The sequence below is a fragment of the Stylophora pistillata genome, chromosome 1, assembly GCF_964205215.1.
Source record: "Stylophora pistillata chromosome 1, jaStyPist1.2, whole genome shotgun sequence".
Classification (NCBI taxonomy): domain Eukaryota; kingdom Metazoa; phylum Cnidaria; class Anthozoa; order Scleractinia; family Pocilloporidae; genus Stylophora; species Stylophora pistillata.
In genome coordinates, this window is record NC_142519.1 from 37757134 (window position 1) to 37771612 (window position 14479).

General features: G+C 37.6%; 1 protein-coding gene across 1 annotated transcript in view; it reads left to right on the top strand.

The window, feature by feature from the left end:
- LOC111319884 (uncharacterized) overlaps window positions 1-14479 on the top strand; it is a 60598-nt gene that overhangs the window by 20852 nt on the left and 25267 nt on the right. Inside the window, exons 2-5 of the mRNA XM_088755732.1 lie at window positions 7115-7186; window positions 11883-12938; window positions 13191-13262; window positions 13938-14009. Coding sequence (XP_088611858.1) covers window positions 12778-12938; window positions 13191-13262; window positions 13938-14009 — 305 coding nt within the window. The 5' untranslated portion in view covers window positions 7115-7186; window positions 11883-12777. The remainder of the gene's footprint in view (window positions 1-7114; window positions 7187-11882; window positions 12939-13190; window positions 13263-13937; window positions 14010-14479) is intronic.

Consider the following 14479-nt stretch of genomic DNA (forward strand, 5'->3'; position numbering starts at 1 on the left):
AGTAAATCAATCTATTCTTTTGTTGAAATTGCATCATTATGGATAAAGAGGTAAAGTCTATGATTGGTTTCAGTGTTATCTATCCAACAGAGAACAATTTGTGTGCGTTAATGGTCATGACACTGATTCCCCATCAGTCACTTGTGGGGTTCCTCTAGGATCTGTTCTTGGACCTTTTTTTTTTTGTTATGAATCAATGACTTCGTTACCTAATGCTTCAAAATTGCTCACCTTTCACTTATTTACAGATGACACTAACATTTACTGCTCTTGTAAGAACCTTAATGATCTTGAACTAAAAATAAATAGTGTGCTAAAAGCAGTTGCAGAGTGGACGAAATCTAACAGACTGGCACTTAGTATTCTCAAAACAAATTTTATTCTCTTACATTCTCAAAAATAAAACCACACAAGTCGTTTAACCCTATTATTGATGGTTTGAATATTCAACAAGTTTCCACGGTGAAATATCTAGGTGTTACCTTTGACTCAAGTCTGACATGGAAGATTCATATTGATGAGCTCAGCCTAAAACTGTCAAAAACTGTAAGAACCTTCTCAAAATTGAGTTACTATGTTGGCATTGATATACTTCATATGCTTTATTATTCACTAATCTACCCCTTTCTCACGTATGGTATCCTAGTTTGGGGTTTAACCTATCCCACTTATTGAAAGCCAGTGATTACTTTGAAAAAGCGTATACACAGAGTTATGACATTTCCTGAAGTAGCATGACACTCAGAATCACTCCTGAAATCTCTCAACCTCTTCAAAATTCTTTGACATAATTTATTTTGAGATTCTTTCTTTTGTTTATCAGTGGTCCCAAAAAAATTTTCTTTTCTTTCTCTCCTTCTTCAATTGTTAGATATCCTTAGTGACAATGAATTGTAAATTATTTTTATTTTTTTCTTTTCTCTTATTGTACTGTATTCCTTATATTGATATTTGTAACACTTCTGTAATAATTATTATCTTCTCTAGTACACTGTGTTCGTGTGAGTTTAAATAAAGTGATTGTTTGAATTGATCGATTCAAACCCTAAACTTTCTAGTTCCTTTTCCATATCAAGCATGGCAGATTTAAGAAAAACATCCAACAAAGATTACTTAGACAGGAGAACACTATCAAAAATCCTTCCACTACGAACTTTATTACGCACTAAAACACCCGCAAGTAAAAAAGCAGAATGGGAGAAAGCGCTAAGGGGAGATACCGCGCTTGTTAATCTGCGAACATTTCTGACCACAAGATACAAATAATTATAAAAAAATTAAGTAAATAATAAATCAGATACAATGAATATATGAAGTTCATATATTTTGAACTGCGGTATTAGATACGTATGATGCACGATCCACGCAGTAGATGGCGCTATTTATGCAATAGCGAAAGTCAGACCTGAAAAAAATCAGGCCTGTGCGGGCCTGATATTTTTCAGGTCTGACTTTCGCTATTGCATAAATAGCGCCATCTACTGCGAGGACCGTGCATCATACGTATCTAATACCGCAGTTCAAAATATATGAACTTCATATATTTATTGTATCTGATTTATCACTTTCACGGGTTTGTTACGAATCAACTTAACGGCCTGCTCCCAGTTGGCTTGTTAGCTCAATTGGTAGAGCGCTGCACTAGTATCGCAGAGGTCAGTGGTTCGAATCCCGTACAGGCCTGATTTTTTTCAGGTCTGACTTGCTATTGCATAAATAGCGCCATTTACTGCGAGGATCGTGCTTCATACGTAAATAATAAATATCGCTCACTTTTTTGAACTCTTGACATTTTGTCCTTGATGCGCGACAAAAACCTAAAATCAGTTCCTTTGGAGACCGAAACCGTGATGTCTGTTTTTAAGCGAGTTATCTTTACTAAATCAAATTACGAGAGTATGTAGTTCTGTCATATTTTGATGAAACTTAGCGAGAATATTCCTCGAAACATTTTCTTTTGTCTAGCTTTAATATAGATTCCCTCGGGAACCTAGAAGAATATCGAAAAAGCGTCGCATCCTCCTTTTAGCCTTTTATTCGCTGAGTGATACAGTCCGGTTTGTTTGAGTGTCCGCGGTAACGCGAGGGCTGGTAATTCAGTTCAACAGATACCGTCAGTTTTGTCTTTCAAGGCCTGCACGCGCCAACCAAAAGAAAACCTATCAAAACTTTTGTTATTTTAGATGCACTGTAAGCGCTAGCTTTACAGTGGTATATAGTTTTTCATGGCTTCTTCTATAGAAACACGCATGGAACGATTTTTCCGGGGGGCACCCTCTTGCTGACAGTAACCCTAAATCAGTAATCCGGCGAAAACATCTCGCTGATTCTCAGAAATACTCCGTCTTGACTGTTTCAGTTTTGAAGACTAGTAAAGGCTGAGAAAATCTAAAAAGTCAAAGAGCATAGGGTTTCTTTAATTTTGACGTCTGACGTAAACTTTATTACGACTTCTTACACCCTGCGTGGGTTTTTACATTAGTAAACCGATAGAAAGTGTGGTCTTTTGCAGAATCAGTTGTTTACATTGAGTATATTCATATGATATGGAAAAATAAAGTGACCCTCGTAAAAGAAAATGGTCACGGATCAATAGCACAATGTCTGAAAAGCTTCAGTTTACCTAATACTCCGTTGTTACGTCTTACATAATGTTGCTTTATTTTCATTGTTAGCAACGACAATTTTATCGATGGGATTGTAACCATTCTAGCGAAAGTGGCGGCAATAAAATATTTCACGGAGGAGGGAGTGGCTTTTGAAGTGGACTATGATCTCTAATACTCTGTCGACTTCAGTAATTTCTGTAGCTATTTAAAACCGTCATCGATGATGAATGAGGGGGAGGGGGGGGAGGATAATCGAAAACCGGTGGGTTCGTATCCTTCATGGTGACACAAAAATCATAAAATTCTAAATTTTCACCTTTACCTTTTGATGCACCAATCCAGGAAAATCTTGAATTATCTGTCTATATAATACTTCTACCAAAGAGTTTTATCTTGGCTAGTTGTATGACGAATCCCACTTCTTATCTATCGAAGAAACCTTCCTTCAAACCTTATCGACCAATGTTATTTGTTTCAGTTGAGATAGGAAATTAAAGTTAACTGATATTCGGTAACGTTAAGGCCCATCCTTACCTATGTAATTCGAGGTGAAAATCAGATCAGCAGCTTTTTTAGCCCTCTCCACCGGTAAGAGTCGTATAAGTTCTAAGCGATATCTAACAGTGCAAATCTAGCTATCTGCTAGATTTGCACTGATAGAGCAATTTTTTATTGACGGGGACTTGTCCAATAATCAGTTAAAGAACCTATCCCTGGGAGTTTTCTGGAGTAATTGGTGGCTCCAAAGACTGTAAGTACCGACATAAATTTTTAATTACTGCTGTAACATCCACGCGAGTAATGGGAGGGACAGAAAGTCTCGCACAGAATTGCATTCCTTGCAAATGAAAAATTTAGAGTCAGTGGAGAAAAGAATCAACGACGAGCAATAAAACACCACCGGTCTAATTCTACATTCCCGCCCCTATGTCCCCTGGTCCGCTCTCACAAATCTATCACCCGCCAAACGAGGACTAGAAGCTGACCTCTGGAAAGAAACTCTGAACTATAAACCTCGCAGTACGAAATCTATGCCATAGCTTGAAGCATGGTCTTTCTGGTTTGTTGAATCCCGAAGGTTAAATTTGACTGAAAACAAACGTTTTTATGTTGAGAAAGTTGGCACTTTTTTCAGGTTTCATCAAGGCGAGAGAAATCGATAATAGACTATCGTATTCAGTCTCGTTTGATTTGTAAAAATCATATCAGAAAAGTGATTTTGACGAAGTTTGCACTGTCCAGAGCCAAGTTTTATTGAACGTAGAACTGCCGAAAGTGATCACTGATTGTAACCATACACTGGATCTGACTATCACTAGAAATGATAACCACATCGGCGTGTGTCGGCCACGATCTTAGGATCGCGGTCTAACAAAGAGCGCACAGCACCTGCATTATTGCAATTTATAACTTAAGCGAAACATTACTTTAACTCGATAAAGAACCTGATGGAAACACTTGCACTGTTACATGGTGCTTCGACAGCTTTCTTGATTTTGTTAACAACATTTAGATTGGGGTGAATCCCAAGTAACTGCTCTTTAGAGTAAATAGAAACTCAAATCGACGACCTTATGAATTTCATAAGTTACTCTACTACACGATAACAGTCCCATTTGTAAGAGCGAAAAAAAGTGAACTGATCCAGTTGTATTTGAATAATCTCTAGTTTTTTTAGTCTAATAAACTCCTTTTTCATTGTGATTGCCATCTCAGTAATAATTTAGTTCGAGTGCAGTACAAATATAACCTGACAGTGACATTCCGATAACAGTCCGATGTGTAAAAGTAAAAAAAAGCATAAATCAGCTTACTTTTAGGTATAATGCTGTGGTCAGAGGATCGACTACAATTCCGGCATAATTACTAAAATCTTTGAGCGTAGATGCGTGAAACTGCGTTGCAAAAATTCAGAGAAATCCTGAATTATTTGTAAATGTGATAATCTAATCAGAGAATTTTATCTTGACATGTTGCATGGCTTCTGTGAAACCTAATCAACCAATTCTGTTTAACGTACTTCTTCGAATAAGCACCAGGGCACTTCTTCAAAATCTCGGCTGAAAAAAGGGAAGCTCACTGGAATGAGGGTGCTTCATAGGAGTGGCAACTTATTAAGAAACTGTTAGCATGTCCTGATTCAGCTGTAGTTGAAACTTAAAATTTTGAGATAACGAGGCAATAGGAACAGGCTTTATTTGTATTTAGGAAAGCGAGGAGAAGAGCCCGGGGGACTGGATTATCAACCAGTACTGAATGCTTTCTTAAAAAGGATTGTTCTCTCTTAGTAGTAGCTAGGCTGCTACAGGATCTGATTGTTAACGGCAACGAGTACTATAGTATAGGAGCAGCATGAACAAAAGCACGATCCCCAAGTGTAGAGCGGGTGACCGTGGAACGAACAGAAGAGATTTTGTACACCAGCGAAGAGCATAGTTGGAGGCAAGTTTTAGAGATAACAGATATTACATTTGTTTAAAGGCTTAAAAACATAAAGAAGCAAATTTTGAATTGAACTCTGAATGATACAGGAAGCAAGTGTAGGTCTAGGAGAGCCGGTGTAATGTGTTTAAATTTCAGAACACGTTACGCTGAATGTGCTTGTTTCGTTTCGTGTGATCAGGGAACCTTTTTGAACCCTAACCTTTCTTTTTGTGGAACGAATCTTATTGTCAAGTTGCTTTGGAGGCACTCCTATTAATATTTCACGGCAAACATTGCTGTATAAACTTTACATAAAAATGACGAACATTTAACTCATATAACCTGTTTAGTTGTCCATGACATGATGTGATATTTTTGATGATCTGAACTCCGAGTTCTAGGCAAGCAGGTAGTTCAAATTAATTCTGTCCTACCGCCATTTTCTTTTAAGAGTTTGGAAAGCATTCTCTTTGTCATATTTTTTCATCATATTCACAAGAGGACAGTTTTTCTACCAACATGCATCTCACGCTATTTGCCGTTTTTAAGTCACTTTTTCACGCTAAGGAAATCAGTGAAATCAAACAGAGGAGCTTGTTTTTACAACGATCAGCCTCAGGTCTGGAATCATCAGTCTCTGTCGAAAACTGCGATAATTAATTCCCCTTACGTTGTTACCAGTGCCATGTGTTAATAACAAGTCAACGTTCCACATTTTTTGAGAGCATTGACTGAGCATTAATTACAGTAGTTACCTTCTTTTTGGCGAAGATTTTTGTCATAAAATGGATTAAAGGCAGTTTGAAATTATAAAAGTTTATCTCTATACTGATATGTGGCAGTCTATAATGTATTCACTTCTGTCCTATCGTACCTAAAAAATAGAAATTTTACATTTTATTTTGTTGAACCGATGCCGAGTTATTGATATGGGTCAAAAACCTCGTGAAGTGCTCTCATTTCTTCAGCATGCGGTTACATTACGAGTCCTGCGGTTTGGTTATTTCAATCTCTTTCAATTTTATTTGTGTATCAGTTGCCTTATACGTTGTAGGGAATTAAATAGGTTTCGGGCGCATTAATCATTACTTGAATCAGTAATTCTTTTATTTTACTTGGTTGGAACTTTCCACGCAAGACTTGGTTTTCTAATTGTAAATGATCATTGTAATTGATTGATATCATTTAATCTTTGGCGGCTGCCTAAAGGGTTGTTCAAAACTACGGATCATAACGATTCGTGAAACTGGCTTGTCGATCCGTGTAATCAGTAAGAGTCGTGTAATTTATTCACGAGTCGAAAAAAAACAATCTGGCACTACAATTAAAATTTATGCTCATGAGGATGAGGTCTTAGCGACTGCGGTAAGAATGATTGATCTCGGGTTATCGACAAAGGCTCTTTTCCTATTAGAAAAACTCTAGAGGCTTGGCACACCTCTGCTAGCAAGAATGCGGACAATAACTCTAAGCCGATCCCTAACCAGTATAGCATTCTTTTAAACAATAGCCACCCTTTCCATATTTTTTCTTTGTTCTTTTTATCACCTTCATCTCGTTTTTTGTACATATTTTACTTATTTACATTTCGTGTTTTATCCGTGGAAGGCTGTAGTTCGACAGCCGAAAGCTTATGTTTTTCTAAAATTCCTGGGCAGAGAACGTTTTCACTGTGTTTTAATATGTCCCATCCTGGCTGCGCTTCAATTTTCAATAATTTTGCATTGATGAAAGAGTTAAATGGTTTCTTTCAAGAGAGCAAATAAAGTATCTGACTTGCTATTATTTCACAGCATTACAAGATTCAGCGGGTTGGAGATAGTCATCTGCAGAGAAAGGAAAGCTTCGTCTGAGACTCGTTGCAGATCAGGAGATTGTAAACTGCAGTTTATAATCTCCTGGTGCAGATTGCATCCCAAGGGAATTCACGTGCTGCATAAGCAATCTTTAGTTCAAACTCGTAATTGAACTTCAAAGCCTCTCTAGCTCATAATCATTCGTTCGCTTTTGTTGATTTGAGTCTTTTAGTCAAATATCACTGATTTCTAGTTATTAGGTTCATTTTGTTTTCTCTTTTGCAGTGACTTGTCTTATAACCAACTAGAAGAGCTGCCTCCAAGAGCTTTCCACGAAAATATACTCATGAAAGAACTGTGAGTAGAATGGTTAATACAGCTGTTATAGGGCTACTACTCATATGACTCTCTTAAACGAAATACTGCTTAATGATGTGTGTGAAATTTATATGGCCATGTCTCTAAAGGAATGGATATCACCAAACTGAAGTAAGTGATCGGCTAAAATCGATATTAATCATAGTCCATAACGAATTTCTAGTTCGATGTAACATTTATCTTAATAAAGTAACATATAAAAGACTATGGGAAAAAACAAAAAGAGTAATATTTAAGCTCAGAGTTATTTTAGCCCTATTTTGAAGGGCATCAACATAAGCTCGTTTCAAACTGAAAACCAAGTCAGTGTTTCCACTCAAAACGTTAATATGTCTTCACAGTTTTAACAATTGTAACCAGAGGTAGTTTTTCTGAAGCATATATGTTACAAATTTACAATGTTAATTATGGAATTGAAACTACGAAAATATAAATCTTTTCTGAAGAACATATCAAGAATTCAAAATGCTGTACATTCAGCATGAACGTTTTCTGAGATGATCAGTCAAAGATCACAAGGCTGGATGAGAACCGATGGCTGGTCAAACTATCATCTGCTTGTACCCTCTGCGGCGTGCCGCAGGATAGCATATTGGGTTCTTTGCTATTCTTAATTTACATTAATGATCTTCCCAACTCCTTGCGGGGCGCCGTACCAAGAATGTCTGCCGATGACACCAATCTTGCGTTATCTGCTAAGACGTTAACAGTGCTTAAGCTAGCTCTAACCCCTGAATTAAATAGCCGTATCTGTTGGCTGAGAGCTAAGAAGTTCAGTCTAAGTGTTTCTAGAACAGAGCTAATGATTATTGGATCAAGACTAAGACTATCTGCCCAATGTGACAATGTAGAAATCAGAACTGGTGACCAAATTATCAAGAGAGTCGATACGACCAAATCCTTGGGTCTTATTTACCAAAGATGCCCAACTGTATTTGCGTAAACACGTTGAAGAGATTTGCAAGAAAGTCTCTTCAGCTATAGGCGTCCTAAAACGTGTGCGGTCCTTTATATCCAAGAAACTGCAATTCAAATTTATAACGCTCTAATTATGTCTCATTTTGATTACTGCAGCCTCATCTGGGACTATTTGAGTGGCTACTTGAGTGATGAGCTCCAAAAATTACGGAATCTTGCAGCCAGTTGTTACAAAATCTCCCTTTCATACGAGCTCAAACCAACTTCTCTTCACCCTCGATTGGGAGAGGCTATCTCTTCGACGAAAGAAACAAAATGCCTTAATGATGAAAAAACCGTGAATGACCTTACTCCCGAATATGTACAAATTATTTTCTCTCGGCGTCACTCTGCTTACAACTTAAGAAACTTTGACGGAAGGCTGACCCTCTCCAAACCAAGCACCAATTATTTGAAACGAAGCTTCTCTTACAGCGGGGCCATGTTGTGGAATAACTTGCCCAAAAGCAAAAAATGTTTCACCCGTTGAGTATTAAAGCGAAATATCAAGAAGCTAGCTGATATATCGGATTCCCACAGGGCAATCATTCAAAGCAGTCGTAATTAGTCTTAGTTTCTTACTTGAGCTTAACTGATGATTTCCAGTGTTTAAATAAAGATTTAGTTACTTACTCACTTACATAAACCAAGTAAAATAATTAACTGGTGTTGCCCTACTAGTCGCTGATTCAGTCCAACTTGTTCTTCGGCACTCGGCCAAACTTCTTGTGAATTGACTCAAAACCTGCGTCGAGTGAATACATCAACAAGATTATTAGACTGTGTTCGCGTGTTCTTGCGTGATGTTTACGAACTTTCTCGAAATATCTTAAGCACGCGTTAGGCAAATACTTACATAAAGGGCTTTCGATAGGTTTAGAGCAACGCCCCAAATTAACTTGCAATAAAGGAAAATAATTTCCACGAACAGCTGAAAGATGAAATACCCTAACAACTTAAATTATCGGCCACGCGCTAAACAGCTCCGAAAGTGTGAACAACACATGCGAGAGACAACTACGTAAAGGAAAACGACACGCACGCAGTGTTGTAGTCGCAAGCACTGCTTTGTATTGGTTTTAGTGCGCGCGCGCAGCTTGAATGCTGTAGTTACATTAGGCCTGAGTGAAAAAATCTGCTTCGTTCTCTTCACTGCTTCAGAGTTTGTTGTAACAAAGCTGGATTTTGAACAGTTGTTTTTTTTTTTGTTTTTTTTTTTCCCGTTTGTACTGGAGGCTTGTAACAGAAGTTGCTCAGTTAAATTCTTGAGCCATCACAGGGGAACAAATTGAATTAATTTACTTTTGCGTCCTTTGGTTTACCTGTGTAAGAAACCACGCGGGGTGTTAAGAGAACACGAAAAAAGTTTTCAAACCATGCAGTGCAGCGGAGTGGTTTGTATACCTTTCGAGTTTAAAGCTAAGTCTTCGGATTAAATTTTGTAAGAGAAAATGGCAATTTAATTCTCATTTTGTCATCAAGTTGCTGTTCTCAAGAAAACCATCAAAAAGTGCGAGAAACCAATCAAAGCGCCCGAAACTTAATAAACTACCGGTGAGAAGAGCAAAAAGTGAAATTAAATTTCAGTGAATGAAAGCAGTGGCACCAAGAGCCCCAGCATAAAAGAAACAAGGCAAACTGGCTTTGTGGCCAGAATTAGTCTACCTTTGCGATTGTGAGCTGATAATCTGCATGGAAAGTTCGCAAAGTTTGCAAACCTAGGAGGCAGTTTTGATATTTCCAGAGCTTACTAAAGGTCAGTTGCCTAGAATCTTTACTAGTGAATTTTAACACAACTTTTGATAATAAACTTTTTAATACCGCACTACAACAAAAGCAGCAATATCGGAAGAGAACATTAAGCCGTGTGCGCTTGTTCAAGTGCCGTTCAGCTATTTTTTTTTTAGATCGTACTACACTATTTACCGTCTGACCACATTTGTTTGTATTACCTCCGCTTTGATTACAGCCCTCACTGGCGGAGTCCTAATTTAAATGTAGAGACGAAGGAACAACCAGTTAGGCGAGGAAAGTTTTTTTATTTTCTTAAAAAACGATTTCAGACGTTTTAGCTCGAGAGCGTGACTGTTTATCCCCACACAAATCCTTATATTTCGGCCACTGCATAACGTAAACTTATCATATAGCTGGCAGCGCTCGTGGACAATAGGAAGCGAACCTGTGTTCTGATTGACTACCCGAACGGGAAAGATGGGCCCATCTTGCCTGTTCGGGACTGCCCGAGCAAGAAAAAAGTGCGTGGACTGGTCTTATAAAGATCGTAACTTTTGGACAACTTCAGCGATGCAGTCGCAAATAGCGGCTGGCAGAAGACAGACAAAACAGGGAAAAGATACGCAACCCTCGTGGGTTTATCGTGCGACAAACATAGTTACCTTTGATTCCCGGATCTTGAAATAATCAAGTCGTTTTTGATTAAAACATAGCCAAATGGCAGCCAAACAGATGGGCGAAAAAAAGCTTGAATACAAAAATTTAAATTGCTTACGCTGCACGACAAAATATCTCCATATCTATCGTTGGGACTGTTGCCGTCGTCGATTTAAGGCTTTTAGGCCCTTTTATTTCCCTTACAATAATCATCTGTTCGTTTGCTCTTCGAATGAGAGGATGAAGCGAAAATGAGAAAAACCATCAAGATAATTTTAGTAGGGCGCGGCAACAGACGTCATTCTTAATGACTCCATGTATTGGAGTAAAAATCTTAGCCATTGCACCACCACCACTCTCCCCCCCCTCCTCCAGTTTGGGGGACAGAAGCAAATCCGGTGAAATACAGCAAATACAGACCAGTATCGAGTGAGTGAGTTTTCCTTCCATATCAAAACCTCAAAGAATCATTGATGTTATACTACAGATGAAAAGTACCAGGAGTAAAGAAACTTCAATTTGGACCCGCGATAGGCATTGTTTGCGCCAGATATTGCTTTAAGTATCAAACCTTTAATTCCTAGAGAAGCAGTTTTAGTCTGAAATGGGAGTGATCTTCGTAATAATACTTTGCAGTAGGATTTAAAAAAAACCTCCACAAAAAAGGGAGTACGGAAATATTTGGAGTATTATCTTCTTTAGTTAGTTTGTTCCGTTACTTCTTTTGTTATTTTCTTATAGTTCATATAAACTCCAACAGTTAGGAGAATGCAAGGAGGTAAACAGTCTGGTGTAACGAGGTTTCCAGAAATCGAGAGAAAAATTTAGAAAATTGAAATACCACATCACAATGTTTACAAGATCAGTGTGCTAGAAACTTCTCCTTATTCCAGAACATTCTGTTGAGTTATTTTAGGGATATCTCATCATTAGCGTCTACAATGTTCTGACTGGTGAAAATGGTGTTTTAGAATTAGATATGGCTTAATCGGCTGCTATAAAAAAGGCTCGTGATTATAAGATTCGGTAAGATTCTCAGAAATTTAAGATAACATTGTAAAGTTATGTCGTAGACCAATAAAGTGTTTTAAGTGGAAAACAGGAATCTTCTCTTGACTTCGTGACATCTGTGTCCAAATCAGTTGCACATAGATACCGAATTAAAATTTCTCATCATAATGGATCAACTATTCATTTTTATTAAACAGTCAACGAGAGGTCTACTGTTGTTTTCAGTCTGCGTTTTAAGTCTGCATCAAAAGCATCAAAGGAAATCAAATCAAGCCATTAATTCTTTACTAATATTGTTTTTTTGTTGTCAATACAGATTCCTGAACAACAACAAATTAAAGAATTTGTCCTCTGATCAGCTACCTAAGTATTTGCATTCGTATTGGCTAAGATTTGAAAACCTGTAAGTTTGGCAGTTTTGGATTTTCACTTCACTTGCGATGAGTAATTATGCTAACGCTAAAGGTCCATAGTGCGGTCATCAACACAACCTTTTCTAAGACGGAAGCTGATAACTTTAAACCAATGAATGTTAAATCGCACAGAGAATTTGCACTAGTGCTACAAGAACCATCCTTTATTAGGTAGTATTAAAATTGTTCATTTAGCGAGGTGTGTTTAAGGTCGAGCGAGTGCAAATTCAAATTAGGAAAAAAAAATATGAACAAAAACTGCTACTTGTGTCTAAGAAGACGAATAAGGTCTTTCTAATATTTCCCTCATAAATCGAATAGTATTATTCGATTTATGAGGGAGATAACCTTTTCTTTTCCAGTGTGTTTACTCCTTAAGATATGTTTTAATTTACATTTCCTGCCACGGGAAACTATCTGCTTAACTCCTTCTGAAAACACTACTGTTCAAGAACTCATGCGGGTCTCGCAGTTTGTGACTTAAAAGAGCCAATTAACCCAGAAATGTGGGCCGTAAACAGTCACTTATATTCGAGCATTTTGTTATCAACACATGTGTACATGTAATCGCGTCCTCTGTACGTTCAAAGAGGATTTCAAAAAATCTTTAAGGTCATCCATGCTGTCAGTTTAAGAAAAGACACAACAATTTTGATTTTGAAAGACATCTTTCGACATTTTTTCTGACAGTTTTAACTTTATTAATTATAACGCAAAGTTCAAAAGAGGAAAAGTTCAAAAGTAACGGTTCAAGAATAAAAGCAATAGAACCTAAGATGACAGACTAACTGTTGAGACATGCCTTTCAAAATCCAAAGTGTTCAGTGTGTAGTCTTAAGACTACACAATGTGTACCTGCGGCTCCCCTCGTGCCAATATATATTTTACAGAACCCTGGACTTCAACAGACTGGAAACTCTACCTTCTGATATATTCCAGCGTTTCAAGTTCTACGATCTGTAAGTAATTGGTCTTGATGCTTAAGACAGTTGGCTGCAGCTGAATCGAATTGATTTTCCATTTTCCCAACTTGAATGCCAATCAAAAAACTGAATTTGAAAAGTGAGTAGTATATTAATTAATTTATACTCAGAACTATCTCTTTTGAAGGTATACTGTCTAGATAGATTTCTAAAGCTTGCCTCGCAGCAGAAATAATCACCTGGCCTAACAGACTCAAGCTAAAAAAAATTTTGCATGGTGTTTTCTAGGTGGCTGGGGAACAACAACATCAAAAAGTTATCTGAAGACTTGTTTGCTGGGCAGGATAAATTAGCATATTTGTGAGTGGTACTAGTTTGCAAGTTGTTCACTTATCCATATTTGAATAAAAACTGAAATGACGAACATTTGAGTATGGAAACCTAGTTTCAGTTACACCACTCGAATATTCCGGTGGCACATTCACCTGTAACTGGCGCGCTTCAATGCCAAATGCAATCCCTCATCAGGAGTCGATCAGTGGACTAATAGAGGTGTAAGATGCAATACATCATTCTATCACTTACTCGTCATTGCTGAGCTTTGTTTTCTTTTGTCTCGTCCTGGATCGCAGAACCGATTGAAGGCGAAGAAAACAACCTAAGAAGGGGAAACTGATTTCATCCGATTTGACTTTGCTAAAAATTCGAAACAATCCGAGCGTGGGTTATACTCTAAGATTGTCCCTATGAAAGTAAATGAGTTGAAAGTGAAATTTCGGAACAAGCGAGCCAGCAAGTAGCAATAGAAGAACCAACAAAAGGTTTCTAGACATGCCAAGGTTTAAATTTATTATAACGTGAGCAGACACGAAAATCACCAAAGAGAAAACAAAATGGACTGCTCGAGTTATCTGTAATATTTACTCAGGCTTATTTAAACAAACTTTAATGCTACACCAAGTGATTACCCTTACAAACAGAAATTCGGCGCATTTTTTCTTAGTTTAAAACTATTTTATCTTTGTCCCAATGTAGGCGGTTGAGCGGCAATCAGCTAGAAAAGCTACCACGCGACATATTTTATGAACTGTCTGCCTTGGAACAACTGTAAGTAACCATTTTTTCCAAAAGCTTTAGAGATATCATTACCCTGTGCATTACGTTTGTATGAGAGCCATTACTATCAACTCGTTGAAAACCTAGCACTGATTTATGGAGAGTTTTCCTCGCAAATTTGAAGTAAGCCGGCTATGAGTCTCTGATGGAAATTATTGGTCACTTTTTTAACGATTAAAAGTGGATTTTGTCAATTATCAGGGAATGCAAAGCCGGTTGGATGACGGGCTTGCAGGGTTGCAAGGAAGGGAGGAGGTGGAGAGACTAGGTCTTCGCAAATTTTTTTAACAAAAACTAATATTTCTGAGCCTCCAATTTTAAACGTTGTCTTGAAAATTAAACAACGAGGACTGTTTCCTAACACTCTCCTCACCTTTCACATAAATAAATAGAGTATAGATATTGTCGTGGGCCTGTTTAGTAATAGATCGCAGATGACGTCAAGATCTGATTAGCTTTTC